Source organism: Coturnix japonica, chromosome 25 (assembly GCF_054131305.1).
Source record: "Coturnix japonica strain WE chromosome 25, WE-NBRP24, whole genome shotgun sequence".
Taxonomy (NCBI): Eukaryota; Metazoa; Chordata; class Aves; order Galliformes; family Phasianidae; genus Coturnix; species Coturnix japonica.
In genome coordinates, this window is record NC_140687.1 from 6,363,784 (window position 1) to 6,390,710 (window position 26,927).

At 46.0% G+C, this 26,927-nt stretch overlaps 1 protein-coding gene across 11 annotated transcripts; it reads right to left on the reverse strand.

Moving 5' to 3' along the window:
* Nucleotides 1-184: 184 nt before the first annotated feature.
* On the reverse strand, nt 185-10,357 carry LOC146756844 (man(5)GlcNAc(2)-PP-dolichol translocation protein RFT1-like). Of its 11 annotated transcripts, none has more exons than XM_085523938.1 (13): nt 10,259-10,357; nt 10,055-10,140; nt 9,829-9,945; nt 9,252-9,441; nt 8,525-8,626; nt 7,946-8,080; nt 7,174-7,252; nt 6,853-6,903; nt 5,985-6,115; nt 4,718-4,862; nt 4,000-4,105; nt 2,675-2,924; nt 185-976 (listed from the first exon to the last, which is right to left on the reverse strand). In XM_085523938.1, the coding sequence occupies exons 1-13, from the start codon at nt 10,319-10,321 to the stop codon at nt 944-946; spliced, it is 1,488 nt and encodes a 495-aa protein (XP_085380064.1). In that variant the 5' UTR covers nt 10,322-10,357; the 3' UTR covers nt 185-943. The 11 variants fall into 11 exon arrangements, with proteins under 11 accessions (XP_085380064.1, XP_085380061.1, XP_085380062.1 ...); XM_085523936.1 differs by lacking the exon at nt 185-976 and adding an exon at nt 978-2,223; XM_085523935.1 differs by having other exon boundaries at nt 6,853-7,252.
* Nucleotides 10,358-26,927: the final 16,570 nt, after the last annotated feature.

Below are 26,927 nucleotides of genomic sequence, written 5' to 3' on the forward strand. Positions count from 1 at the left end.
GGAAAGTAAATGGGAGTCGTTAGGACTGGCCCTAGTATCCAGTTTTCATAGTGACTGGGCCCGTGTGCTGCTTTGTAACCTGTTATACTGCAGATAACAGCGGAGCGACATAATGGGAGAATTTCTAGCATTTCCAATGCAGTCTCAGGAACTGCAATTATTAGGCATTATCCAGGTTATTATCCAGTGTGCTTCTATTTTATTAATAAATTGGATGTGAATCAAATAGGATCTAATGTTACCAATGCTGGAATCTATGGGAATAGGCATTTGATGTGTTAGTAATGCTGGTTACAATGCTGTTAGCCTACCAATGAGCCTTTTCTAAATTGGAGAAGACAAAACCTGGACAGAAATCTCGGGTGAAGGGGATGTTCCTGTATCATAGTGTGATCACTTCCTTTCAGCCCGCTCATCAGGATTTGTAAACTATGACCGTGCATCACTTGAGACAAAGCTGTTGGGTGCACCTGGGCTGGAGTCAGGGAGGTCACAAGTACCTGATGGGGGCGGTCACATGTACCGGTATATACTATTTGTTGCAAGGCATTAAATTCGTTCTTTTGGCATTACGCACTGTGTGTGAGTCTCATCTGTTCCCCATGTGCGGAGGCACGGTACTTTCACACGCAGCCTTGACTTGTCGCCGGATTTGGAGGCGACAGTTAAGAAAACATTTCTAACAGAACCAAACATTTCTAACGGTACCACAGTGATACCAGAAAGCATTTCACCCCGTCAGCTCTGTCCATTGGTACCAACTCCTCACTGCCATTGGAAGTGAAGATGCTTCTAGAGCTGTCTCAGGACCTGTGGAGTTTGCTATGTGATGACAGTGAAGTCTTCATGCTGTACGTCTCAGCACACTCGGCATTTCCTGCTCCACTCAAACCATGTGAAGGGAATGCTGGTTGTTACAACGTGCTGCTCGTATGCTCTGAAGTCACATCTTAGACCAGCAATACGACATGGCGCCCTTAGGAAACAAAATTCAATGCTTTATTGCTTCTGAGCATTGACATTTTCAATAAATTAAATCAACACAAAGGTTTATAACAAACACAAAAAGGAGCAACCAGATGAAAAACCTCGTTGTAAGAAAAAGCAGCATTTTTTTAATCCAAAAGCAAGAGATCCAACACGCACAAACCCAGAAGGAAATCTCATTCAACATACACAACGTTCCACTTTGCAGAAAGGCGAGACAAATCTGCTCATAACTGCACTGATCACCTCAGGTAGGAACAGAACAGCAGTGAAGTCAATGATATTTAACTCTACCTTCTGGAACTTGGACGTGACTGTAATTCACAGCTGTTGTTCGGCACTGCTCAAAAACCCACCACACTTCTGTCTAGAGAAAAGCTTCAGAGCATTTCTGACAAGCTAATCGATTCTCTCCTTACATGAATGATGCTGACAGAAGTAAACTCACACAGCCAGCTTGGACTTGGACACGCTGCATATTTCAGTAGCTTCCCTGCAAGTACCAGAACTGTCTGTTTAATGCTTCTCACTTCAGGGCACCGATAACTCAGGTTTTTCTGCGCTGCATTACGTTCCACTTTGGTACTGGTTTCGTGCTTGGTCCTCGCTCCAGTGTTTGCTTCAGGTTTTGGTTCTGGTTTTTGTTTTTCAACATCAAACCATTTCTTTGCTAACTTTTTCAACAGCCCACCATCCTCAATAAGGGTATTCTTAATTACATGTTAATTAAGACGTAAGCCATACAATGCCTTCATATATGTCTCCCTACCAGTAAGAATGGGAGCTCCCCACATTAATTCTGGCCATCAGTTCATGTCAGGCAGGTGCACTACAGACCTTCATCACCAACGAGGCTGTTGGAAGAAAAGCTAAGAACGAATGATGCATGAAGAGAAAATTACTCGGCTCTCTTTCACTGTACAGAGTAGTTTAGTCAGCAACCACTTATACTGTCACTATCAATACTTCCAACAAACTCATGTGGAAACCTTTATCCAGGCAGGCCCGTGCAAAGAATACAACCCTCCATAATTGCAGCCACGAACAAGAATTATTCTGCCCACGAGCATTTCATGTTCCTTTCTTCATATACTGGGAGAGGAACTGGCTTCTGACAAAGTGGACCAGCTTGGTCTCTGTGCAGAACATGGTAATGGTGGTAGCTGCAAAGCACAGCGCCCCAATGCTGATGTGAATCAGCCTTGACATCCAACCCTTATCGCAGCAGAAGAATGCCTAAAACAAAGGAAACCAGCAACTGAAGGAAAACCAGTTGGCACAAGGTAGGCCAGCTACATACATGATAGATGTTGTTGTTTTATTCCCCCTGCACTGCTTTTTTATTTTTTTAACCGAATCTTTAGTGACCATTTCTTTGCACTATCACCATCAATTACCAAGAACTAAGAATGTGGATATACAGATGGCCAGCAGAACTGTCTGACTCATTAGGTACACAGTTCTCTGCCACCTGGAGAAGGCAAGCAGGCACACATCTGAAGATCAATATAATTGCATGTCTTTGTTTCATTTTTAATAGATCTATACGCAGCCTTGAAAGATGTAATGGAAATCTCCAAGGCTATGGTTGTAAGCCTTTCCTGTTGATAATATTTCTTTCCTTCTGGTAATGAAGCCATCTGACAAACCTCCGCAGTGAAAGGAACATCCCGAGGCAGATACTTACCTCTGAATAAACAGTAATTCCTCCACTTATGACATAAGCGAGTATTAAAAACGGTGAGGGAAGCAAGCCTGTCAAAGGTCTGTAGGAGCTTTCCTTGAAGTACTCATAGATGTACTGGATGCTGTGAGCAATGCGAATACCCATATTAAAGCAGTTGGCAAGGATGAAGCCAACACTTCCGTGCCAGCGGGTCAAGAAATAAGAGATGCACAGGAACACGAAGGACAAGGCCAGCATAACAAAATTGTACCTAGGAAGAAGAAACAATATAAACAACATATGCAGTTGCACTATTTAATTACTAAACTCATTTTCAGAAGATAAAAATCCATTCGCTTTCTAAAACATGGGAGCAACAACTCCTGTCATCTGCTAACAGCCGGCAAGGCTGAGAAAAGAAATGCAGCACAAGAATGAAAAATACGTTGAGTAAACTAAACCAACAACTACTTTAAGTGAAGGAAATTCTATCCTACTATTCACCTGTGCATTCACTTCAGAAAACCTACTAACAATAATTAGCAGTATCAAACACTGAGGACTTTTTCCTTCTCTATTCGGTACTGAAGAACAATAACGCTCAATAGGGTGACACTTAGTCCTGCTCCAAACAGTGGCTTTAAAGAGAAGATCACACTTGGAAAGGGGGACAAAAGCAGTCCTTGCACATCTAAAAAGAATTGCTCAATTGCTAAACTGCTAAAAGAGGATCTCTTTTAATTAATGACCTAAAAAAAATAAAGGCCTAATTAATTTGGAACAGAGCTGTAATAGACAACAGCCACAGAAGTGAAACAAGTCCGATGGCAGCCATCAGGTTGCAGTGCCAACACACCACAACAGAGAACCAAGAAAACATCCAGGCTGCAAAACATCACAGGAAGTCATCTTGTCCAGAGCTCTCCTCAAGGCCGATAAACCACTGAACTCATGTCATCCCAAATGTGATCTATAGAAACTGTGACTGAGAAGTTTTAATAGCTGCAAGACTTTAAGGAGTTTAACATAACAGTCCACCTTAAAAACTGAAGCTTCTATTCACGTACATGTACAGAAAATAAGACTTCACATTAAATTACTTTCCCAGTTTGCTGTGTATTAAAAGCTAATAACCTTGTCAGTTCGGATCCTTTTTACCCAAAGGTTTAAACTAAAGCTTTTACATCGAGGTCTGCACACAGTCCTTAAAACGACTGCAAAAAGAAACTGCCTTCTCAGTAACAGAAAAGCATTTCCAAGCGAATATCCAAGCAGAACAATTGTTCCCCATTTGCATGCTTAACTCCATGCAAATCACACACAGATGCACTGGGGGTACTCCTCACCTGTCCACTTCTTCTTTGCACATCGAAGCAAACGTGAAACATTCTGTTACTCCATTGACAGCAAGAAATAGGACATACAACGAGTAGCACCGGAGAAGATCGGGACCTACAACAAAATAGAGACAACAGCATTACAAGGATAAAGAGATCATTATTTCTTTTATAAAGCCACAGTTTCATACTCCACAACAGAAGCTGTAACATTATCACCGATGATAACAGCAACTTCTGTGTCCCTTTGAGAAGCTTCTGGTCTGGACATCTTGACAAGATGACAAACAGAATAAACAAAGCAAGGGGAACCCAAACACAAAGTACAAGGCGGCAGCAGCTATTAATGTAACAGACAAGATCTCCTCCACAAAAGTGGTGGTTGTATTTATTGGGCCATAAGCTGGTACACGTGACACAAGTCAGGAAAAGCCAATGCTTTATCCTTCCTTCCTTGTAAACCTCCTAATATTGTTAAAACTACTGCTGGGCTACATTCCAGCCTCTGCAAGCATCCCTGCAGGTAACTTTGGGAGCTGTGGTGCTACAGTTGGAATATTCTAAATGCATGCATCTACAGGAGGGCAAAGCAATCAAATAATTCTACCAGAATGAGGCTACTTGAAGCTCCTTTTAACCTGAGCTGATTTTTTTCAGACAGAAAGCTGACCGAGCCAAGAGCTCAGAACAGAGCTGAGAAACAAAAAACACAGCTAAAGCTTTTTACCTGTTCCAGAACTGAGCATTGAACCTCCATAAATATCCAGAGCCAGCTGAGAAAAGGCACATCCAAAAACAGCAATGGTAAGGCCAATCAGAAGCACCAGCTTCAACAGCAGTTCTAACACATTCGAAGCCATAGCAACATCATCCTGGAGAAAAAAACAGAAACAAAACAGCAAAACCCAGCAGTCAATTACACGAACTAGAACCAGCACAACTGCTGCTGTCACCAAGAGAAACTGTTCCAGGGGGAAAAAGTCCACTGGCACAATGCAAGGCACAGCCAAGACTATTTTTTGGTATTGACACACCTACACACTTGGTCCTGGCTTCCAGCTGTGCTCAGGTATTCTTATTCTCTTCCGTATTATATGCAGAACTCTCAACAAAGATCAGCCATTGACAGCTCTGTTTCAGGGCTTAAGGAAAGGGGCAAACAGCAGCCAGTAAATAGCAAAGAAAAGCACAGCATTTGCCCAGGGCCACAGCCTGAATCACCAAAAGGGCCACGTCTTCATTGTTACACTGGACTACAAGTTTCGCCACAGCATAAGGAGCCACTTGTGAGTTCTGTACATGGTAAGATGCAGCTGCCCACACCCCTCATGAGGAGTCAAACCTCCTGCCAGGTGCACGGGATAAGCCCACACACAAACACACCATGAACACTCCACGTCAAACACACACACAGGTACACCTCTGTCAGCCTACCATTAACGTGAGACATGACACTTGGCTGACTGGGACCTTCCTATCTGACCAAGAATTTCTTCTAGAGCATACAGAAACCTCTCCTTCATGTAACCATCGTTACTGCGCAAACAATCCCAAAGCTCAGCCAAAACACAGCTGTCTTCCTCTGGAAAGGGCACCCTCTGAAGCGCTCAATGCTTACCAGCCTGTTGTATTTTCAAGTCAGTCAAATATTGTCAAGTGCCACTTATTTGCTGGAAAGAGATTGAACCTACAGTAATTGCCTCAGCACAGCTGCACAGACATGGTGCACAAGCACCATGCTGTTGGAGTAGAGGATTTTAACTTCAATTACCAGACAATGCAGCATTATGTCATTGCACCTCGTAACTCCTACTTCGCTACCTTTTTATCCATTTGCTTTTTGTCCAGACTCCTTCGGCATGGTCTCCACTTCAAGTTTCTTTCCAAATATCTTTACACTCAGTAATTTAAACACACGTCAGTCACACTCCTGATACAATTGATCTCCAACAGAAGGTAAGCATTTCATGTGGAACCAATACTAACAAACGTACCTGCTTCTGATCCTTTACATTCTTCCCTCTTTCCAATACTTGAGCGAAAAAGACATAAAAACTCTCTTCAATAGGCAAAAAGATGAACCTGGCCACCAGCGACCCGAGATTATTCACGATATCATACACACCTTCACAAACAAAACACACCAACAAGCTGTCACTTTTTTTCTGGCACAAATTCCTATTCCACATTTCTGATAAACAAAGAGAGAACCAGTGGAACTTAATGCAGCATTAGAGCAAATCTAGCAATAGCCCCAGACACCCCCAGGCAGCCCCTTCAGTTCTTACTACAGAGGAAGATAAAAGATCCAGATGCAAGAGAATCAGCCTGTGGCGCAGCCAGTGCTGTCACCTGAACTGCTGCTGCCATTCATTACTCTGTAAGGACACTGCTTTTATGGAGCACATTCAGTTGGAGATGTGATGCTACAAACAACAGTGTTCCTGCTGTAACAGCTAACAGACTGCAAAGGAAGACAACAGGGCCAAGAAAATGAAGAGAAGGAACTGCAATGTATCAGATACTATGCTGCCTCCTTCCAAGTTTTTAAAACAGAAACAAGACGCACAGCAGAAGAGGCACAACTGCCAAGTTTTGATCCAAGGGAGAAGCATTCCTTAAATCCACGACCCTCAAACAAGTTGCTCTGGTTTTGTTTCTTGTTTTTTGGTGTGTGTTATATTTAATAACCATTTACCCATCATTCTCTGAAATGCACCTCAACGTCCCAGCGCCACTGAAATCCTCCAACATTTTCATGTTATTTTCAAATGGTTTCTAATATTTTCAGTATTTTCAGAAGCAGACAAAAAGGAGCAACTAGAAAATGATGTCATTGTTGCACAGCATCGCCACACTCACCCTGATCGCCAAAGTTTATCACATTCAGAAAAGTCATCACGTATCGCTCACCTGAAGTTGAAAACACAGAAGTAAGGACAAACCCCCACATCTCTCCCCGTGTGTGTCCAGGCCCTGCTAACAGGACGCATTCCAGAGACATGTCCAGCAGGACGGTACAGTTCTGATCCTCCACAAACCTTCCGTAACTGCACCTGGGTTGCCAACACCTGCTGGTGCCGCTCTGACCACCATCCCCTCCCAGCCTTCCCAGGCTCCTTGTCCATTTTGTGACCTGTATCCACTTTCCTTCCCCCAGCATTCCCACACATCGAGCCTCACCCTCTGTCAAAATCTGCTTCAGGAAGGACTGTTTGAAGAAGCTCCAAGTCAGCCATGCTTCCTTCCAGTTAAGGAAAGCCTGCAAAATCAAAGAAGCAGCGTCACCCTGGTCTGACTGACTTTCTCCCTTGTGGAAAATCACCATCTTTGCAGATACACAAAGGAACTGCATAAGCTTTCTACAGAGTAAATCACTCAACAGTAACCAGAGAGGGGGAAAAGTTGTTTAGCAGACCAATATAACTCTGCCCCTCACAGTACTGTACATCTTTCAGTGCTCTTCAAAGCACTCCTGCAAGCCTCACAAGACAGAACTGCCTTCATGTCCTCAATCTCTCAGTCTCTTCCTCATCTTTGCCTTTTCATTTCTTTCTTTGCCCCATTTCCTTTTTGGAGGACATCAAAGATCTGAGTATCTGCAGGACGCTGTGCACCACCACGTTCTGTCTGAGGAGAAGTTGAAGTACCAGCTCTGTAAGACAACCCTGGATTCTCTTCTACCTGATACCAGCTCACTCCCTTTAACACTGTAAATGTTCCATCTCCAATCAACAGATGAGGCAGCCAACGAGGCCCAGAAACAAAGAGCTCCAGGTTCACTGTGGTTTTCTGACAAGGATTTGAATGCAACAACTGTGAATGGAATTTTATGCAACCATGCTTCCTAACCAGCCATGGTGTCCAGGAGCAGAAATAATCTCTCAGTCACTCCATCAACTCCAGTTTTCAAAGCGCTCTCGTCAAAGACTTAAGAATGAACTGTGTGACCCACCTTATCCGCCATCCAGTTAGGTAACAGGCCTTTCATTCTTGTAATCGGAAATGACTTCTTTGTTGCTTCAGGAGACCCCAAGAACTTTGCAAAACAAACCACATAGCACAGCACCAGAACACTGGTGTACAAAAGCTGGAAAGACAAGGAAGGAAAAAAACAAAGAATGAGTGAGAACTCAGTGAGAAGTGAAGGCAGTTCTTCCTCCTGTCAACTCTGAACCTAGCTGAAGGCGTTACTGTAACTCCCCTCCCCACACACAGAGTACTGTTGATTTAAATTCATTTTAATCAGCAGATCAGCATCACAGCCCTCTGCCCTCAAGAACAGCTAAAGCACACACAACGTAACAACCTTATTCACAAAATGTACCTTTAGGCACACAACAAAGGTGCCCATTAAACTGACTGGGCTCAACGCGCCAAGTAACGTCTATCACCAAAATCCTTCACATTTAAACCCTCACCTCGGAGGAACATTCTCTCACCTCCTCAGTGTTATCTAGCAGGTTAAATGTCACAGACAGCAGCAAAGAACATTTCAGAGCAAGAATTTATATACAGAATACAGGAAACTTACCTGAGCCAAGGAAAAAATGTGAAGGCCCCATTGCGGATAAAGGATGACTAAGATAACTGTCAAAGTGCATTTTGACACTATCGAAAGGCTTTCAGCAATTACCTTCAAGAAAGAGAAAATAGACAACGCTCATTTTTGCCAGCTTAACCACCTACAGGAAGGCAAAGCACTCCAGTTTCACACACACAACCCACAAAGGACCTGTAAGGCATTCACAGTCAGTGTGGCTACCACAGTTCTGCTGCTGCATTGACCACCTCACGCTGCAGCATCTCTGCACATTCTCAAGTCTTATAGGGCACTTTTCCCCCATCACACTGCCCCGCTCCCTTGTGTGGGACCCACATGGGAGTAAATCCTGCTTGGCACAATCGTGACCCCAGCTGCTGCATTTCACAGCCTCACACCGACAGTGAAAAGCAGAAGTGTGGAAGGCGTCTGTGCCTCCCTCTGAGCAACACTTGTGATTATACATTTAATGAGCATTAGGGAGGTAACTTCTAAACAAATTAACTTCCTTTTTTAAACAGGAGCAAATTAACGTTACAAATACATTATGACTACATCGTACAGCACGAAGCAACCCACAGCTTCATTTGTTTTTTAAGCACCCCTGAACATGCACAGATCCAGTTCAGGAATCTGGTCTTCATTTCCATTACGTCACTTTTTCAGCACGAAGTTTCTCCGTCCCACACAGCCCTATGCTCACAGCTTCCCTACTAACCTTAAGCCTTACAAACAGGTGAGCCTGGGCTAAAACCCAGAATGGCTCCCCTAGAAGCTCAACAACTGCAGAGAGGCCAAACGCCACCACGCCAGCCTGATAGTGAGGAACCACGGATGGATCCGGAACTTCAAGTACGTGCAGCCAGACGAAGCCCAGGAAAACAGACCAGAAGACACCAAGAGGGACTCTAAAAAGTTAATGTAAAAACAGTCAGGTTTCCTTCAGCAGAAAAAAGAACAAGAGAAAATCTGATTCAAATTTCCCACGCTGCTGTACTTTACGTATGTCGAAAGAGATCAGACAAACTCATTGCTATTGTAGCTACAAGTTTTGGTGTAAAACCTGTCAGTGCGAGCTACTACTTGCAGCTATGAGTCTGATAGCCCCAATGTAACTGTTACAGTGAGCCTTCCAGGCAACGGCAGTGGAGTCAGCAGAAGAAAACATGCACGGCATGCAGTGCAGACACGGGCTGCAGACACGGGCCGCCTCGTGCAGGTCCCACTGCAGGACCCGCCGCCTCCTCCAGCCGGAACCAGGAGTGAGCTCTAAAGCAAAGCGGAGCCGCTCTCACGTCAGCCACAGCAGGTTGATGGTCGCGGCCCAGCTCCGCTCCGCGCCGCCGCTCAAGCAGGCCCTGCGGAACGCCTCCCTGGCCAGGAACACCGCGGTGGAATAGAGCAGCGTCAGCCTGCGGGAGACACGACGGGACACGGGGTCGGCCCCGCTCCGTGCCAAGGAAACCCGGCCACCAGAGGCGGTTCCCGGCGGCTCCCATTGCCGGGGCAGCGCGGCGTCACCTCACGCTGACGACGCCGAGGAGCTCCCTGGACAGGTAGCGCAGCGTCAGCGCGTTCAGCCCGAAGGTGACCGCCCGGAACAGCACCTGCGGGGGAACGGGGGAGGAAAGCGCTGCCGGGGGGCCGGGCTGGCTCCCGCGGGCACCGCCCAGGAGGGCGAGGAGCGGGAGGAGGCAGGGCCGGGGGTCCCAGGTCGGCCCGCACCTGCAGCAGGGCGCTGGACGAGGCCAGGCGGGCGGTCTGACGGAGAGCACCGACGGCCGCCATGACACCGAGCGACCGGCCGGAAGGACGGCGTCGCGCCGCGATGACGTCACGAGGGGGCGGACGGCAGCAGAGTTGAACCCGACCCGTGTGGTGCCTGTCAGCAGGTGGCGGCGGGGTGACACAGCGGGGTGTGCAGCGATACAATGTACGGCCTCAGTGTGCGGGGAAATGGCAGCCAGAGGCGTGCAGCTCCACTTGTGAATGTGGATGGAGCACAAGCAGCGCGTGTGAGCGCAGTGATGTGGTGCATTGCAGCACTGGGGGCACGGACAGGAAAGAAAAGCCCCAGATCTGGCCATGCAGCTTTTAGCAGCGCCGCATTCGGCTCTTGTTCTTTGCTGGCCAAAACACGGAGCTGCTGGTAGTGACAGTGCTGAGACACGGCGCTTTGTAGCTGACACTGCTCCACACAACTGTGCTGTTGTGCTCTTTGCACCCGGTGCAGTTCCCATGGAAATAAACCGCAGGCATTACTTTTGGAGCAGCCCGTACAATACAACTTCACCACCTCATTTTATCTGTGCCTTATCATCCTACCTAAAATGTAAGACTCTTTTCTGAGAATCCAATAGTACCGAAGGTTCATCGTAAGAGACACTTCAGGAGTCACCTCAGGCTGTTCTAAGCGGTAGAACACTCCCATCGCATCCTGAGGAATGTGGAGAGGTTCAAAGAAGAGGCTCTGACCCCACGTCTGAGGCTAAACCAGCACTGACATCCTCCGTGCACACCATACTCCTAACATTCCATGTCTGATGTGGAGCAAACTCCTGTCCATCCGCACACAAAACCTGATGCGATCAATTATGCTGAAAGCACAATACAGAAAGCAAAAACCTGTTCTCTGTCTGTGGCGAACCTGAAATCTTTCCAACAGAAACAGAGCCCCACAGCATCCCTATGGGAGCAGCAAGGCACAAATGCCACTTCTGACTACTGCAGTGACACCATACCCCGAGCCTGTGACTTGAATCACTTCATCCTCTCACAAACATTACATTGTACAGAACGAAACCCCGTAATGTTGTCAGTAACGTTTCCGAAGGGTATATGCAGGTTCACTGCAGCCTAGGAGAGAGCTAGCCAGGAAACCATGAAGTCAGCCTTGCTTTTTTATTGAATTATGGCAGTTTTCCAGACCTTTGTGTGATTATTAAAACAAAAGAGAGAACTGTGGTGCTTAACAATGAGATCAGATCAGCGGTACAGAGAGTGGAATGTGTAATTTGCAACAGGGGAGGCCCAAAATCAGACTTGCCTTGTTAAACCATACAGATAAAAGGGTGAGCAGCCCTTTTCACTGTGCAACACTGGGTTTTTCAACCAAATCCATGTGAGGCTGCTATGAGCTTTGCGTGTCATTTTCTTGAAGCACATGACGACTCACCAATAAAAAGTGAACTCATTCAGTCTGCTGGCTGTTTTGCAGCCCAGGCTTACATTTGGTCCCTTTTTACCTCTGAGCCAAAGTCTAGCATCGTTAGCAAGAGGCCAAGCTAAGACATTTACTTACACGCAATACCATTTAACCATGTTAATAATGCAGGACATCAGGTGGTTCCAGCTGGGTAGTGCAGTGAAGACATATCAGCTATTTGCTCAGAACTGAACTGAGAAAACAGAACACTTCATCTTTGCTAACACCATCGTTACTGTCCGTGTTCTACACACAGAAGGTGTGCCCACGTGAAGAACACGCTCTGTGCTAACTGTGGGGCACAGCACACTCCTCGGTGACTGCTCCTGCATTGCTGAAGGAAAGCAGTCTTTGTTAGCAGATCTTTTGCTTGGAAGACAAACCAAACAGTTACTTACACCAGAACACAGTAAAGCAAAAAGAATAATAAAGTTACTTGAAAAGTGATTGTGCAGAATGGACAAGGGAGAAATGCTCAATACTTGCAGAAGAAGAAAGAAAGGTCCTGAAAACAAGGGAGAATTCTGGCATCACTTATTTTAAAAGAATGGTGACTCAGTATTTAGAAAAGAGGTCAGCCACTGGATTTCACAACCACATGTGGAGAACACTACAGAGGAAACTGGATGGGTCTGCCAAAGCAGTCAGTGTAGGGCCGAGAGCTGCCTCCCCCACACACACCGAGGTGGATTCAAAACAAAAAAACACAGAACTCTCCTCTGCAACTATTTCTGAAGTGTTTGACCAGCAGAGTGCAAAAACCAGCAGCACTGAACTGCTACAGGGACCGAAATGTGCTGACATCACCAGAGCCAGGTGGGCAAATCCGAGACAGCTTCGTGTGTTACTGCCCATCCTGTACCCAGCTGTGCATAAATAGGAAATGTCAGTCTAACTATTCCAATGCAGTCTGTAAGGTGAACAGACAACACGTGGAAAAGAAGGACTTCCCAGTCTTCTCCTGGAAGTGAATGAGAGGAATTTTATGGACAACAAGGAAAGCATATTGATAGTCAGAATGCTTGTACAGCACATGCATGCTATAAACTGCACTGTATTCCACGATACTGTCTCATCCTTGTTGCTCTCCTCTGGTGTTTTCAGCCTGGGTAACGTCAACTGAAGCAGCACACCTTACAGCACACACCGACATAACTAAACACAAGTCACAAATAAGGGAGAAGTGGAGCAGATCATTCCTTTATAAGATTAAAAAACCATCCTGGGGATTTTCTTTGAAACTTATGCCATGCGGTTCCTGAACTTCCTTTTCATCCCAATGGTTCCCAAACACTTTGTCCTTCACAAGACCGTCTTCCCCCCCTGGGGAAAACACAGCATTTCCACTGCTCAAGCATTACAGCTGGAAGGCACAGGACAGGAATTAAAGCACACTTCACTAAGTGAAACTGTTAACTGCATTTAGAGACTGAAATAATGCAGAAAGCCTAAAAGAATGAATGTCCTCTCCTTGCAGAAATGGATGGAGGTTTCAAGAACCAAAGCTCACCATCTGTCTCCCTTTCTGTCACTGAAGGAGCACGCCAGCTCCTTCATAGCATGCCTCTGATCCTCTTGTTTTCCAAGGCAAAAACCTAAGAATGACTCTCACAGGACTCATTAAGGCTGCTCCCCCCTCCAAGCAAAGAGTAAGCACAAGTAGAACTCTGCACAGTGCTCCCAGGAGATGCATGGGAAGACATGTACTGAGGCAGCCAACACAGCTACTTTCACCTCTCTGGGAAACAGACTGAAAAAGCTGAGGCTGAAAGGACAAATGATGTTTTCAGTTTACTGCTTTAACTTCTCAGCTAAACAGCAAGGATGAGCTGTCCACAACTACGAGCAGTTTTGCTAGTAATTCACATGGCCACTCACTGGAATGAGGGATGCGCTGCTTAGTGACTTGTGTATAGAAGCAGGGAGCACACACATGTCATACAGCACAGGGGTTTAACAGCCAGTATCCTTACGGTGCTTTTTGAAAGCAGCCAGGACAGTCAGGTCACAAAGATCACAGCAGTCTTGACTGACTGATCTTCACTCACAGAGGGGTTCTTGAGATCTTTCCTGTTGCATTATAAAACGATGAGCATCAGAGCTCACACGTACACCTGCACAGTGGAAAGTACCCAACGTTCATTGAAGTCATCCAGGATGCACGCAGCATTCAGAGATTCCTGGTCCTTTTACATACCCACAAAGCACTGTGTACTTCGAAGACAAGGAAGTGGTGTACAGACACACACCTGTGATTGCTTGGCCCCACTGATGCTGTTAGCAGCCAGGTTTGATCAGAGGCTGAGCAGTCAAAAACTCTTTCAGAATCTTATCCACCATCCTCTCTTCAGCTCCCCTGCTGGAGCTGTTTTCACATCCGTGAAAATCTATTAAACTCTAATGTTTGCTTTTGTAACAAAGTCCTCCAAGACTGCAAACAGCCTTCCTTTTCTCTCCCTTTTTACTGTTTAATAACTTGTACAGAAATAGCCATGCTGCAGATCTGACAAAAGCCAACCCACCACAAACCGTGAAACAAACATGCACATAAAAACTTGGGGCAGGGGAGGAAACCCTCCAAAAATCCACAACCTATTTGAGACTTTATAAAGACTCCTCCCAGCCTCACCATGGGGTGTTTGGCCTCAGCCCACCCCCCACAGAAAATATTCTCTTTTTTCCCCTTGTGAGAATACTGACAAATGTGGGTGGCAGCCTGGGGCTCTTCTCCTGGCTCACAGCATTGCCCAAACACACACAGCCCGCCTCCATGCTAAAGTAAAACTGCAGCATTAAAATATTTCTGCGTGCTGCATCTGTTCTCACCACCCACAGTCTTGCTCCTGCCTTGCTGCTCTTGCCTACTGGCGTGAGTATTCCAGCTTTAGATAGAACTGTTTTAGGGATACAGGCCAAGAAGGTTAATGACAGTTAGCTTTTGTTGTTTGGGTTGAATATGGTTAAAATCTGTGCCCACACCCAGTATTAATAAACAGGCTCAGTCCGTGGCAGTGGACAGGTTCATCCCTGCAGAAGAGAACTGCCAAGTGAGTGCCAGCAACTACTCCAAGTCTGTGCAGCACCGCCTGCAGAAAGTGCTCTGTACTCTTCCTTACTGACGTTCTTGGGTTGGATGTCTTTGGGAAAGCTGCCTGTTTTCTGTGCTAGGATGACCGAAATCAAGCAGCTTTCGACTTCCAAATCCATCCACAGTCCAACTAAATCTTGACAATGAGAAGTCCCTGTTCTATAGCTCTACTACATGGACACTCAGCTGCTGGTCCAAACGTGGCACTCTGAAATTATGCAGGTTCTCAAGCAGCTCTACAATTACTGGAAAGTTAATTCCAGAACTGCTGCAGTGAATTGTTTTTAGCAGCTATTAACCTATGTAAATGTCCATCTGTTCTGATTCCTTTCCACTGCTGAGTGTCCAGTGTCTGTTTTGTGATTTGAAGGTGACTGAACGTTACAGTCAGCTGTGAACAGGAAAGGTAACGGGTCACTAAAGCACACAGAAAGTCAGCATCGTTTGTAAGGTGGAAATGAAAAACCATAGTCTTCATTCTGATAGTCCCTCTCACTACCAGCCTTTATTACTGCTGAAATGAGAAAATCAGACTAGAGGGAAAGTTGTAATTAATGGAGTGGAATTAATCCAGGTCACTCTATTACTCTGGCTTTGCACAAGGGTAACTCTACTCCAGTAACTTCAGCTGAGTTTTTCTGGCACAAACCCACTGTAAGCAAAAGCAAAATTTAGCCTCTCGTTTGTTCTCATTAGGCTCCTGGCCCTTAAGCATCAGACTGACTGGAAACAGTTTACAGCCTTCAAGTTAGAAAGGAGAAAAATCTGACTAACAAGAAAAACACAAGTGTGCCAAATAAATATGGTACTGTTTTATAGACTACAGGATCAAAAAGATGCAGAAACACTTGTCTTAAAAGAAAGGTGACAGGGCTTAGCAAGAAAGCACTCTTAATGGCTATAGCTGCTACTGAAACTGCTGCCTCTTGTCACTAATCTTGGGCAAACTGCTTTTTTTTTCTTTCCTCTTAAATGGAAACCATAATCCTGCTATGAAGCAGAGCAGCCACGAATTAAGAGTTTTGGTAGCTATTATAAAAGGTTAGATTTTATGACAGATAAGACAATATTTCTGAGGTTTCTTAAAGCATGACTGTGATGAGAATGATGATAAAAGCACCCCGTGTATCAGGGTGAGCACAGGAGACATTACATATTTTGCAGTCTAAAAGTAGCAGAAAGCTTGTTAGTTTTGAAGTGACTTGGAAACAAGCTGGCTCCATTTTGCAAAGGTTCCTCCCTGTGCTGCCAATCACAGCCTTAGACTCCTTTTCTAGGTCTCTGTCTCTTTATTAGAGCAAATAGGAAGCGACAGTAATGACACCAATGATGGATGCAGTATCTGCGATACAGTTTTCTCCCATTTCTCTCCAGGGATTGGGCTGATTAACAAATCTGAATTTGTGTTTGCAGTCACGGACTATTTATGGGGCTTGAGAACGTCAGCAGTCATGGAACTTCATACCATATATTTTTCATCACCCCTTTTTTTCCCAGAGCAAACAGCCTGTTCAGGAATGACCACGGTTTTGACTGTAATCATTCATCTAACTGCTTATTTGTGCCTATTTGTCCCAGACACATAGAAAGGCTTGGATTGGAAAGGACCTTAAAGATCATCTCGCTCCAAACCTCCTGCCATGGGCTGGGTTGGTCTCCACCCCTTAGTTCAGGCTGCCTATCCAACCTGGCCTTGAAGGCACCATTCGCCTCCAGAGATGAGGCATAGATGTGGGACGTGCAGAGGCCAATCCTCACCTGCATCGGTTAGGGTCAGTTCAACTCTTGCACAGCAGCCAAATCACTGGTTCTAAGATACAGACTTGCTCTTAAAAAAGCTTGTCTTGCCACAAATCTTTAGTTCTGAATAAATAGAGAAGCTATTTAGAGCTAAAACTAGCATTTGCATAGCCCTGCAAAGACTTCAGCAGAAGCCGGTATCTGAGAATAGGAACAAAACGTAAAACATGTTTGAAAGAAGGATGGCCATTCTCAGAAATAACTCAGCAGAGAGCTAAAATAAACCACACCCAATGGCAATGGTTAGCTAAAATATTCTATCCTATCTTTTATTAACTGTAACAAGAACAGACTAAGAACTGCTGACAATACACACATTTTACAGAGAAAACGGGTACCATGAGACATAAAGGACAGTGACGCTGCAGGCCAGGACAGCACTTGTGCTGCTCCTGAGGATCACAGCTCACATGGTTCTGTTTTAGTAAGGCTATAAGTCACTGCATCTCTCAAATCTCTCTCTGCTGGACTGCGTTTCTATAGAGGATTCTTTGTTTGCACCTGGATGTGTTTAAGAGCCGTCTGGATGTGGTGCTCAGGGATATGATTTAGCGGAGGGTTTTTAGAGTTAGGGTACTGGTTAGGCTGCGGTTGGACTTGATGGTCTTCAAGGTCTTTTCCAACCTGGGTCATTCTATGATTTTCTGGAGAAGCGTGTTTGTCCCAACTGAACTTCACATTCATTTAGTCCACTTCCCCGTTCCTATCCAAGGAAGGAACCATCGAGTGTCTTTAACTGTTCTACCCCAGTGCAGCACCCAGGGCGCACTCCCAGGTGGCTTATTTCACTGGTAACCTTACACCTGCTGAAGATCTTGTTGATACGGCAGCATTCCCTGTATTTCCTTTTCCTGGAAGAACTGGCAGAGTGAAACTAACATAAACAAACTCTTGCACCGAGACACCGGCAGACTGGCTTAGCCTGTAATTTGTTTTCTTGCACTGTTCCTCCAGGATGACTGCATAGCTATTTGCAATACCATAAAAAGGTACAAGAGACCAAGCCCTGCCCTTCTCGGTCAGTCATGACCCAGTAATTTGTGGTGGCAACTATCCTAGTATAGTAGGAGGGATGCAACGGCACCATGCTTAGGTGTTTCATGTGTGCCAATAAAATGGAGCAAGCATAATGTTATCTGGAGCAGGAATAAGAACGGTCACTGTCAGGGCTCAGCTCCAGCAAGTCTTCCAGCTCATTAATCACGTGCTCCCAACCCCACTGTAAAGACAGGTTCTTCCCCCAGTTATTCTGCATTTAAATGCGGCCTTGTCTGTAGGTAATGTACAACCTGGGACTGTTGTACATGACGGAGATTTAGATACTACAAGGAAATTGTGCTTCTAAGACGTTTTCTTCTGCAAAACCATTAGCATGATTAGCATAAAACCCGTATGAGACCCCGCATAAAATCCAAAGCAAACATGTAGGGCAAATGAAATCAGTGCAGTAATACCACGGCTTACGTTTGCCCAGAAGGATTTCATTTTCTGCACCCTGAGCTGATGGGGCCGGCCCAGAGCAGGGCCATTGGGATGCTCAGGGGGCTGGAGCACCTCCCGGGTAAAGACAGGCTGAGGATGCTGGGCTTGTTCAGCCTAGAGAAGAGGTTCTGGGGAGTACCAATACTGATTTGCATACCTTTTAAGGCCTAAATCAGATGCTAAACACTACTGAAGTGCTGAAGATCTAAGACAACATCCCAAAAGTAGTTACTACCATTCATATGACTGAGAACAACTATTCTGCCAGGCAGGTGCTCAGTTGTTTTTCTTATTCTTCTTAAAAAGGGGAAAGAAGTACAAACCTTACTGTGAACACAGTGCTCCACTTCTGTCTTTGCTTCCAAACAAAGTGAACTTTATTTCCCCGGGCAGTTGATCTATCAAGCTTCATAGGTTCTTAATCGCACGTTAAACAGATGCTCTGTGATGCACTCTGCCTGGTGAAGCAGAACACCTACCCACTGTGGAATGTTCTCACTATATAGAAAGTGCTGTGCTAAGTAACCCGCTGGTTATTACCTCTGCAAACAGCAAGAAGCTGCTCCCAAATGCCAAGGGAAAAGATAGAAAGGGAAGAGCTACATGACTATATAACAGAGAACCAGCAGAAAGCCATTAAGCCCCCTCACAGAGCTCCTGAAGCAGAAAGCTCGCTCAAAAGATGCAACAAAAGAAAGCACATGGAAGCCCCCGTTTGTCCTGAGCACACCTTGCACACTAACGTGTCACCCCGCTGACACACTGACTGAGCTTATGATCTCCAAGTGAAACACGGCCCTTCTATTCACATTTCTGTACCATCAGAAATGCCGATGATTTGTGTTACTTCTTAATTTCTGCCTCAAGCTTCTTCATTTATACTCTAAGCCGATGCAAGTTTTCCTTCCAGCAGGCTGTAGGCCACATTGTTCTGTATTAGAAGAGCATGATGAGTTTTATATGTTTTTATTCCAGTTACTGCAGAATATTAAGAAGGGTGAGAGCAAGAGGGCAAAATTCTCCCACCCAAATCTAAGCTGTCAGAATGGAGGGGAAAAAAAGGAGGAGGGGGGACTCTGTGATAATACTGTATGACTCAGAGGCTTTGCAAACCACCTTCAGAAATACGGCTGGGCAGGATGAAGGCTCCCTTCTCTTTCTCTGCTCCATTTACACATTCCCAGGACTTGCTGCAACAGGAAACACCAACATTTTCCTCCAAATCTTCAGGGAAAAAGTTTCATGTTTTTGCAGCTGTGCTGGTCAGAATGCCGCTCCCAGCAGCCCCTCAGCTCCCTCCTTAAACGTCCTCCCACTGCTCAGATTTCTTTTAAAATGATGGTGGAATCCTCACACAGGTTCCCAGCAGCACACACACACTGTTGTGATCCAGCAACAGGTAGCTCAGCTCCACCGCACCATGCTCCACTCCTCAACAGAACAGGGGGGAAATAGGATGGAGGAAAAGGAATCTCACAGGTTGAGGTAAGGACAGGGAGGTCAATCACCAGTTACTGTCACCGTCAAAACACTCAGCATAGACTGATTGCTGTAATTTATTACCGGCTGGTAACAAATCAGAGCAGTGAGAGCTAAAGCAAATGCAAACACCTTCCCCACATCCCCAGAGCATAGACAGCACTGCTCAGGCTCAGCTCAGGCCACCAGCACCACCCTTCTAGTCCTGGGTGGATCTGGCTCTGAGCTGAGCTGGGGCAGCTGCTGGAGACCACCAGAGGTCACTGCTGCAGCTGCCATCAAACCCTCGTCGTGCAGACCCGACATACAGACACAGCCCCATCTTTAAAAAGACACAACTTTGCTGTCTTGCAGTTGACAGAGCAGCTGCTATACAGCATTGCCAGAAGGAATCCAATGCAGCTCAGTGACTACAGCAAAAGACTGAACTTTTTTTTTTTTTCTATTTCTTTGCCTGTTTCAGGATCTGTAAGTTGCTGCAGTGCACGTGATCTGTCCAAAGCTGCAGATGGGAACAAAGGCTTTTTAATTTCCAGGTTGCTCACCTGGTGCAATCTACATTAGGAACTTTTAGAAGTTCCTCCGCAAAGCTGAGAGCATCACAGCAAATCTTCATCTCAACACCTACATAAAAAGAACAGTTTTCCTTTGCTCTCCCTGGCAACATTAAGCACATTTAAGTTGTCAGAGCTCACAAAACAGCCCTGAAATCTTCATCCAGCTTGTACTTTAAGAAGAACAGAAAGACAGAGCAGCCCTATAAGTTCACTTACCTTGCCTGTAGCTGGGCACTGCCGCATACACAGCAAAAGGAAGAGGCTGGTCACTGGTTGAGAATATGAATACAGATGGGCTAAATTTAAGCAGAAGGGCCAATATTACAAGACAGCAGCAAGTGAGATACAAGTCCAGTTCAGCTCTTTTCCTGATAAGTACTCCAGCTGAATTAAAAAGACCAGCCAGCTGTATTATAGGATCACAATAGTGATGAAGTGCTACATGTGCATGTTAAATAGCTGCATTCGCACTTATAATGCTTGCCTAAGTACACACTTCCACAACAGTAGGGATACTCCAATATCTTAAAACATATGTACATATATGTTATTTTACAGCAATGAGACCGCACACAATATACAGTGCTAAGAACAGTAACATCCTTCAGTGCAGGTCTGCTGTTTGCAATGAACAGCTGGAAGCATTCCGCCTCCAGACTGGGCAGATCTCCCTTAGAAACTCTCACTGGCCAAGATTTGTCTTACAAGGGCTCAGAAACGAGAGCCGCCTGGGTTGGTTCTGTGTGTGAGCACAGCCCAGCAGCACAGCCCAGCTGTAACCTGAGGGCAGGTGTGGGACGGAACATTGCCCTCAGCAGCACAGAGCTGCCCTCACGCACCGATCTGCCTCACAGGTACTGAGACTGAAATAGCACACCCAGTATTTATAGACCCACAGAACACTCCAGGAGGGTTAGTCACTGTGTGTGACGATGGACACAGCCCTCCTCCAAGGTCTAAAAATAGGAGGCTGCAAAGGACTCCTGCAGCAGCTCTGCTGAGTGATGCAGTACTGCTCACCATCAGCAGGAACACTGATTAACTCGGGGTTCCCCTGCGGTTACTCAGTGATATTCAACTCCTGCACTCCTTGCACTGAGCACAGCTAAACTACTACGCAATTAATCTGCGCAACCCTTGATTCTAAACGAAGGCTGGTAACTCTTGCTGACAAATGCACTTGACAGAACTGCTTTCCTGGCACCCCCAACGAGCAGAACACGTTCTTATAAGGCAGAGGTGAGGTCAGCTGAGCCTTTTGTGTCACTTCATTCTTACTGTACACTCACCCAGCGTCAACAGCAAAACATGGCTTTGCAGTCTTCAAAGCAAAAGTGAACTCACTGGATGTGAAAAGCACCTCTGCAGAAATCCCCAAGGCAAACAGGTCAGTGTTAAACAGCTGCTGTTCAGAAAGAAAGCAGGACTGACAGAATGCTGGAAGGTACCTGAGGCGGCTGCACTGAATCTGTGCTGTGCACAGAGCTCTGAGAAAGACAGCATTCGTTCTGAATCCCTTCCAGCACACACCTACACTGATGCATTTATAAGAAGGAATTCAAAAAACCCGACTTCTCTGTCCTTAACTTTCAACTGTACTTTTGAACTTTAGATGCTGGCTGAGGAAAATGCAGGTTTTCAGGACATTGCTCCACTCGGGACAGTGTCAAAAGGGCACAGACTTCAAGAACCTTTCCCACAAGGTGTGTCCCTTCCCGGGCTGTCCTCCGAAAGATGCACGAGAAACACCCACTGACCACAGGAGACAATAAATAGCCATAGGGACAAAGGTGACAGCTGTACAAACATACTTTCAATGCCAGGTTTATCCAGAGCAGCTAAACATTTGGTTTTTAGCCCTTGGGAGCCAACAGATACGGCCTGTCCTCACCATATCCAAGACTAATGAAAGGCAGAGCGCTCCAACATCTGAAAAGCCAAACACGGAGTAAAACAAAGAAGGCGGCTCCTGCCTGCGGCAGAGTTGAGGGAGCCCCGACACCGCTGGAAAGGCCGCGTTTGTTTGCTTGCTGTTTTTCCACCTCCTGGCACGTGCGTGCAAGCCCTCGGGCACAGCTCCGTTTTAGCATTAAAATTACAAAGCATCCGCGGCGCGTCTGACACCGCTCCAAGTCGGCAGCGGCACGCAGCTCTGAGCGAGCGGAGTGGGGCACAAGGAGCACCAAGGGCTGGCACCGGGCGGGCGAAGTGTTGCCTCTGCTGGGCATACAAAGGAAGTTCCTCCTTGTCCTATCACTTGTGTAAAAATGTTATTCCCCTCCTACTTATGTTTAAGTATTGTAAAGCCATAGCGAGGTCTCCTTGAAGCCGGACTGAAAAGCCCAGCTCCCTCAGCCTGTCATCATAGCAGCAGCACTCCAGCCCTCGAGCATCCTCATGGCTTCCTCTGGACCATCGCTAGAAGTTCACAGTTTTCCTGCGTTAAAGACCCCAAACCTGGACGCACTACCCCAGCTGGGGCCATACAAGAGCAGAGCATAAGGGGCCGTGCCAAAGGCTTTGCAGGATCCCAGGTAGATGCCATTAGTTGCTGTCCCTTTGTGCAGTGATGCCAACACTCCATCATAGGTCACCAGGTCACCAGGTTGGTCAGGCACAATCTACCCTTGGTGAAGCTGTGCCAGCTGTCTTGGATCACCTGCTCAACCCTCGTGTGTCTTTTTATTCAGAGGGCAGTGAGGCCCTGGCACTGTTGTCTGGAGAAGCTGTGGGTGCCCAACCCTAGAGATGGCCAAGGCCAGGCTGGATGAGGGCAGCCTGTCCTTGTGGGAGACAACCAGCTGTTGGAGGGAGTTGGAAATTTAAGGCCCCTTTCAACCCAAAGCATTCTATGACTGTATGAATTTCTCAGCTAAAGGCACAAGGAAAACGTAAGTACTAACATACCTGATATTAACAGGCTTTCTCCTGTAACTGCCGTGTTGTCTGCATTGCACCTGAGTCACAGTATGTAAACCCATGACCAGAAGAACCAGTCCCTCAATAAAACAAAAGCATGAAAACAGGAACATAAAGAGTCACATACAAGAGTTATAACTGAGTCAGCATCAACCAGGCTGAATCACTGCCAGACAAACAAGGAAGTTAGAAAACTCTGCATAACAGGTATTTTTAAGGGGAGTTTCCTCTTTCAGATTGCCTGAAGCATTTCAAATGGAATTTAATCTGTGAAATATTTGAGGAGCACTATGGAACAATGGTATTGAAAATCAATTATTCTTCAAAGTTAGGTGCAATTACAGGAGCAAACTGACATGCTTTCTAAGTCCAGTCACCAGACTACTGGCATAGAGTGACAGAAACACTAACTTTATCAGTACAAAAAATCAAATTCAGACCATATCTATTTAATGGCCTAAGGCATAGTGACTTCCATCACAGAATGTGTCAGAAGCACATTGATGCACACACATAGCTCCTTCGTGGGTGGTGTGGAGGGCAGCACACTGCCTGTTTAGTGCGCAAAACAGCACTGCACAAAGACTGACACTGGAGACAGGATCAGCATGTTGGTGATTGGAATGGTGACCAGAATGGAAAAACCAGGCCAGTAGCACTGTACTGAGATATGTTTTGGCAGTGTAACTGTCATGGTTTAATAATTTTGTAATTTTTGCTATCAGTATTCCACATCATAACATCATATTAAGCATGAATAATTTTACTGAATCTGCAACTTACAGAAGAAGACTACATCTCCCAGGGAACAACACGATAGGTCACGGGACCTGGACTCTATATTAACTCTGTCGCAGAACAGACTGACGTCTTTCGAGTTCTGGCGTTCAGGGGAGTGTGTGGGAGCCTTCAGCCGTTCGCCTAGATTTACAGTAGGCCTCTCGGTTACGGGACTCATTCTCTCTCCTATTTTGCTTGATTCGTTAGCCCAATTTTCAATTATATTGTATTATATTGTGTTATCCTGTATTTCGATATAGTATTTAGTAAATAAGTGTGCCTCCTTAGATCGTTGCCGCTGTTTTCTTTTCCTAATTAACTTTTTCCTTACGGCCTAGGGCCCCTCCGGGGCCCACGGCCCCTGTCACGGACGCAGGTGGATTTTTCGTTCAAACCGTGACAGATTTTGGTGGAGAATGCGGGCATATTGAGTTGCTGTTTTTCTGTGTTTTCTTCTGTTGCTCTTTTAGCTTTTAACAGAGCTACGAGTTTTTTTCCCTGTTAAGGAGCTATCTCGTGTTTGCGGTTCTGCACCTGCGAACTTGACCTTGAAAGTCCAGGCGGACTGCCAATACTCCGGTATATTTTATAAACACTGCTGAGCTTTGTTTTCTTTTACTTTTTTCTCTCTATTGGAGGAAAAAAAAAAAAAAAAAAAAAAAAAAATAAAATAAAATAAAATAAAATAAAAAATAAATTAAAATAAATAAATAAATAAATAAATAAATAAATAAATAGATAAATAAAAATGTTTTCTCTACTAAATTTGTTTTACCAGGGACTGTGTGCCATTGGTTCCTTTTTTGAGACACTCCGAACATATTGGGTCATGTTTAAGCTGGCCACTTCTTATGGAGCTATACAATTGTATAATGGATTGAAAGCATGGTTAGCAATGCTCACTTCGTATCTGTATACAGCTCCAGAGGGAGCAACTAATGCAACTAATTATACAGAAATGGTGATTTTTAAGCGTGCTCCTCTTTCTTTCTATGAATCCTTTATGCAGTTTTTGAATGATCAGTGGGCCACACTCTTAATCTCCCTGATCTTATTGTTGATTATTGTAATAATCTCACTCAGTATCTGGATTTATAACATCCGGAGGAAGTCTTCCCTAGAACCAGAGAATACTGAGTGGCAGGGAGTGTGGAGAGGCTTTGAAGAGATTCTCAAAGGACAGACATCTTCAGTGTTATGGAGCTTCACTCCTGAACACTTGAAGAATCCTGAGAGTTTGATTGCATATTTGAGGCAGGAATGTTGTGGCTCAGGCAGATCTCAGGAGGCACAAATGATTTTGGGCCTAGCTAATGCTTATCGGGCCTTAGTCAATACCATTCCTGAGAGGGAAGTTTTTGAAGCTGAGAGAGAGAGTCTCAGGGCCGAGAAGGAGAGTCTTAGAGCTGAGGCAGAAAAACTTTGGACTGAGAAGGTAGAGAGAGAAAAAGCTTTTGAAGCTGAGAGAAAAGATCTCCTGTACCAACAAGACTCAATCTGGTACGAGAAAGAGAATCTTAGAGCTGACGCAGAAAAACTTTGGGATGAGAAAAGCTCCCTGCAATCCCAACTCAACACTCTCCAGTCCGAGCACAGTGCCCTCCGGTCCGAGCACGACACTCTCCAGTCTGAGCACAGCGCCCTCCGGTCCGAGAACGACACTCTCCAGTCCGAGCACAGCGCCCTCCGGTCCGAGCACGACACTCTCCAGTCCGAGCACAGCGTCCTCCGGTCCGAGTACAACACTCTCCAGACTGAGCGCGATGCCCTCCGGACCGAGCACAATGCCCTCCAGACCGAGCACAACACTCTCCAGTCCAAGTATGACGCCGTCCAGTCTGAGTGCGGCATCCTCCAGGCCAAGCACGATGCCTTCCAACCCAACTGCGACACCCTCCAGTCCGAGCACAACACTCTTCAGTCTGCGCATAACGCCCTCCGGTCCGAGCATAACGCTCTTCAAACTGAATACAATGCCCTCCGGACGGAGCACAATACTCTCCAGACTGAGCACAACGCTCTCCGGTCCGGGTACAATACTCTCCAGTCCAAGTATGACGCCCTCCAGTCTGAGTGCGGCACCCTCCAGCCTAAGCACGATGCCCTTCAACCCAATTGTGACACCCTCCAGACCGAGCACAACACTCTTCAGTCCGAGCATAATGCCCTCCAGTCCGAGCATAACGCTCTTCAGACCGAGCACAATGCCCTCCAGACCAAGCTCAACACTCTCCAGACTGAGCACACTGCCCTCCAGGCCGAGCATAACGTCCTCCGGTTCGGGTACAACACTCTCCAGTCCAACTACAACAGCCTCCAGACTGAGCTTGGTGCCGTCCAGTTTGAGCGGAACGCTCTCCGAGACCAGCTATGTGCCCTCCAGGGTGAGTTGAATGTATTTAACCAACTACCAGGGGCACATGTAGTCCAATTTGACCAGCCACCGGGGGCACATGTAGTCCAATTGGACCAACCATCCGGGACACCAGATACAATGTTGGTTGCCCCTGTAAGAGGGCGAAAGACAAAACAAGTTTCAACTCAGTTAGAGAAAATGCAGAAGGAGTTAGAAGGGCGGAGGGAGTTAGGAGAGCAGGACTCAGGAGACTCAGGGGACTCAGGAGAGCAGGGGGAGTCAGAAGACCAGAAGAAGTTGGAGGAGCAGAGGATGTTAGAGGGGTATAAGAAGATGATAGAGGAGCAGAAGATGTTAGAGGAGCAGAAGAAGTTAGAGGAGCAGAGGAAGTTAGGAGAGAGGAAAAAGAAGGAGGGTTACCTGGAGGAAATTACACAGGCGTCAGGGTCAGAGTCAGAAGAGGAGCCAAAAGCTACTTTTTCTTTACGAGAATTTCTCAAGTCCAAACTTGTAGATGGGGCAGCCTCATCAACACAGTTGCCACCATCAACACCTGGGACTCTTGATAGAGCAAAAGGTGAGCAAAGTATTACGACCATTATTGATCGATCTTTTAAACTGAGTGAAATTCGAGATCTAAGAAAGGATTACACACGTCAGCCAAAAGAAAATATGGTCACTTGGTTACTTCGCTGCTGGGACAATGGCGCCAACAGTGCGTGGCTCGA